The sequence below is a fragment of the Chanos chanos genome, chromosome 4, assembly GCF_902362185.1.
Source record: "Chanos chanos chromosome 4, fChaCha1.1, whole genome shotgun sequence".
Lineage (NCBI taxonomy): Eukaryota > Metazoa > Chordata > Actinopteri > Gonorynchiformes > Chanidae > Chanos > Chanos chanos.
Genome location: NC_044498.1, coordinates 2,084,500 through 2,086,999, shown reverse-complemented (window position 1 = coordinate 2,086,999; position 2,500 = coordinate 2,084,500). Strand labels below are relative to the sequence as shown.

Below are 2,500 nucleotides of genomic sequence, written 5' to 3'. Positions count from 1 at the left end.
CCTCCCGCCCACCGGGGGGAAGTGATGTAATCAAACATCCTGAGACCTGCAAACCAGGAAGGTGACTTCCTCTCCTGAGTGTGGAATTATTTTGTAAACAGTAAAAGAGGGGAAGGAACTATCCGGCCATAGACACACACACATGGACACACACACACACACACACACACACACACACACACACACACACACGCTGATTGCTGGGAAGTGTACTGATCCAGCAGTAACACAACTCATTCATCTTGCCAAGGGGCTGACGGTGGGTTGGTAAGCCATGCAGGCCTCTGGTGTGTTTTTCCAGAGCTTAAACAAAGCGATGTACTGCTCGCTGACTCCCCAGGCCTGGAGAGGAAAATCACTGTATTAGCTTAAACTGACTTAACCTCACATCCATTGTCCAAACAATGGCCCAGGCACTGAGACCCCATGGGTACTGCAGACACAGTTTTCTCAGAAATCAACCTCTGTGTAAGGACGCAGTGCTGTGTGTGTCTGTGTAAGGACACAGTGCTGTGTGTCTGCATAAGGACACAGTGCTGTGTGTCTCTGTGTAAGGACACAGTGCTGTGTGTCTCTGTGTAAGGACACAGTGCTGTGTGTCTCTGTGTGAGGACACAGTGCTGTGTGTCTCTGTGTTAGGACACAGTGTTGTTTGTCTCTGTGTAAGGACACAGTGCTGTGTGTCTCTGTGTAAGGACACAGTGCTGTGTGTCTCTGTGTAAGGACACAGTGCTGTGCATGTCTGTGTAAGGACACAGTGCTGTGCATGTCTGTGTAAGGACACAGTGCTGTGTGTCTCTGTGTAAGGACACAGTGCTGTGCATGTCTGTGTAAGGACACAGTGCTGTGTGTCTCTGTGTAAGGACACAGTGCTGTGTGTCTCTGTGTAAGGACACAGTGCTGTGTATCTCTGTGTGAGGACACAATGCCTTTTTTCTCTGTGTAAGGACACAGTGCTGTGTGTCTCTGCGTAGGGACACAGTGCTGTGTGTCTCTGCATAAGGACGCAGTGCTGTGTATCTCTGTGTAAGGACACAGTGCTGTGTGTCTCTGTGTAAGGACACAGTTGTGTGTCTCTGTGTAAGGACACAGTGCTGTGTATCTCTGTGTGAGGACACAATGCCTTTTTTCTCTGTGTAAGGACACAGTGCTGTGTGTCTCTGCGTAGGGACACAGTGCTGTGTGTCTCTGCATAAGGACACAGTGCTGTGTATCTCTGTGTGAGGACACAGTACTGTGTGTCTCTGCGTGAGGACACAGTGCTGTGTGTCTCTGCATAAGGACACAGTGCTGTGCGTGTCTGTGTAAGGACACAATGTTGTGTGTCTCTGTGTGAGGACAGTGCTGTGTGTCTCTGCATGAGGACATGGTGCTGTGTGTCTCTGTGTAAGGACACAGTGCTGTGTGTCTCTGTGTAAGGACACAGTGTTGTGTGTGTCTATGTGAGGACACAGTGCTGTGTGTCTCTGCGTAGGGACAGAGTGCTGTGCGTGTCTGTGTAAGGGCACAATGTTGTGTCTCTGTGTAAGGACACAATGTTGTGTGTCTCTGTGTGAGGACACAGTGCTGTGTGTCTCTGCATGAGGACATGGTGCTGTGTGTCTCTGTGTAAGGACACAGTGCTGTGTGTCTCTGTGTAAGGACACAGTGTTGTGTGTGTCTCTGTGTAAGGACACAGTGTTGTGTGTGTCTCTGTGTAAGGACACAGTGTTGTGTGTCTCTATGTGAGGACACAGTGCTGTGTGTCTCTATGTGAGGACATAGTGTTGTGTGTGTCTCTGTGTAAGGACACAGTGTTGTGTGTGTCTATGTGAGGACACAGTGCTGCATGTCTCTGTGTATGGACTTTGCTCTCTAAGGTGTCTTAAGTGCTGTTCACAGATCATTTGTCTTTGGTGCTTGTGCCTAATGGTATTATGTCCTCCTGTGTCTTTTACTGTTCTAGGACCTGTATTATCAGTCCTACTCTCAGGTGGGTGTTCTGTTTGCCTCAATCCCCAATTTTAATGACTTCTACATCGAGCTGGATGGAAACAATATGGGAGTGGAGTGTCTGCGTCTGCTTAATGAGATCATCGCCGACTTTGATGCGGTGAGAACGCCTCGGAGTGGTTGTCCTTTGGATAGAACTGTCCACAACTCTGGATCTGTCTGTCTGTCTGTCTGTCTGTGTGTCTGCCTGTCTGTCTAACTGTCTGTCTGTCTGTCTGTCTGGCCGTCTGTTTAACTGTCTGTCTGTCTGTCTGCCTGCCTGGTTGTCTGTCTGTCTGTCTAACTGTCTGTCTGTCTGTCTGCCTGCCTGCCTGTTTGTCTGTCTGTCTGTCTGTCTGCCTGCCTGTAGCTGATCTATCTTGCACACTTTTCTGTTTAGCTGATGTATAAGAAGTGCTAACTGTAGACGGATTAGACCTCTGTCTGGCTGCCTGTCTGTGTGTCTGTCTGTCTGACTGTCTGTCTGTCTCTCTGTCTCTGTAGACTGTCTAGATCTGTCTGTCTGTCT

The 2,500-nt window shown here is 49.0% G+C and overlaps 1 protein-coding gene across 1 annotated transcript in view; it reads left to right on the top strand.

Annotated features, from left to right (window-relative positions):
- Positions 1–2,500, top strand: part of adcy1a (adenylate cyclase 1a) — a 34,453-nt gene that overhangs the window by 29,035 nt on the left and 2,918 nt on the right. The window contains exon 16 of the mRNA XM_030772575.1: positions 1,946–2,092. Within this exon, the coding sequence (XP_030628435.1) occupies positions 1,946–2,092 (147 nt within the window). The remainder of the gene's footprint in view (positions 1–1,945; positions 2,093–2,500) is intronic.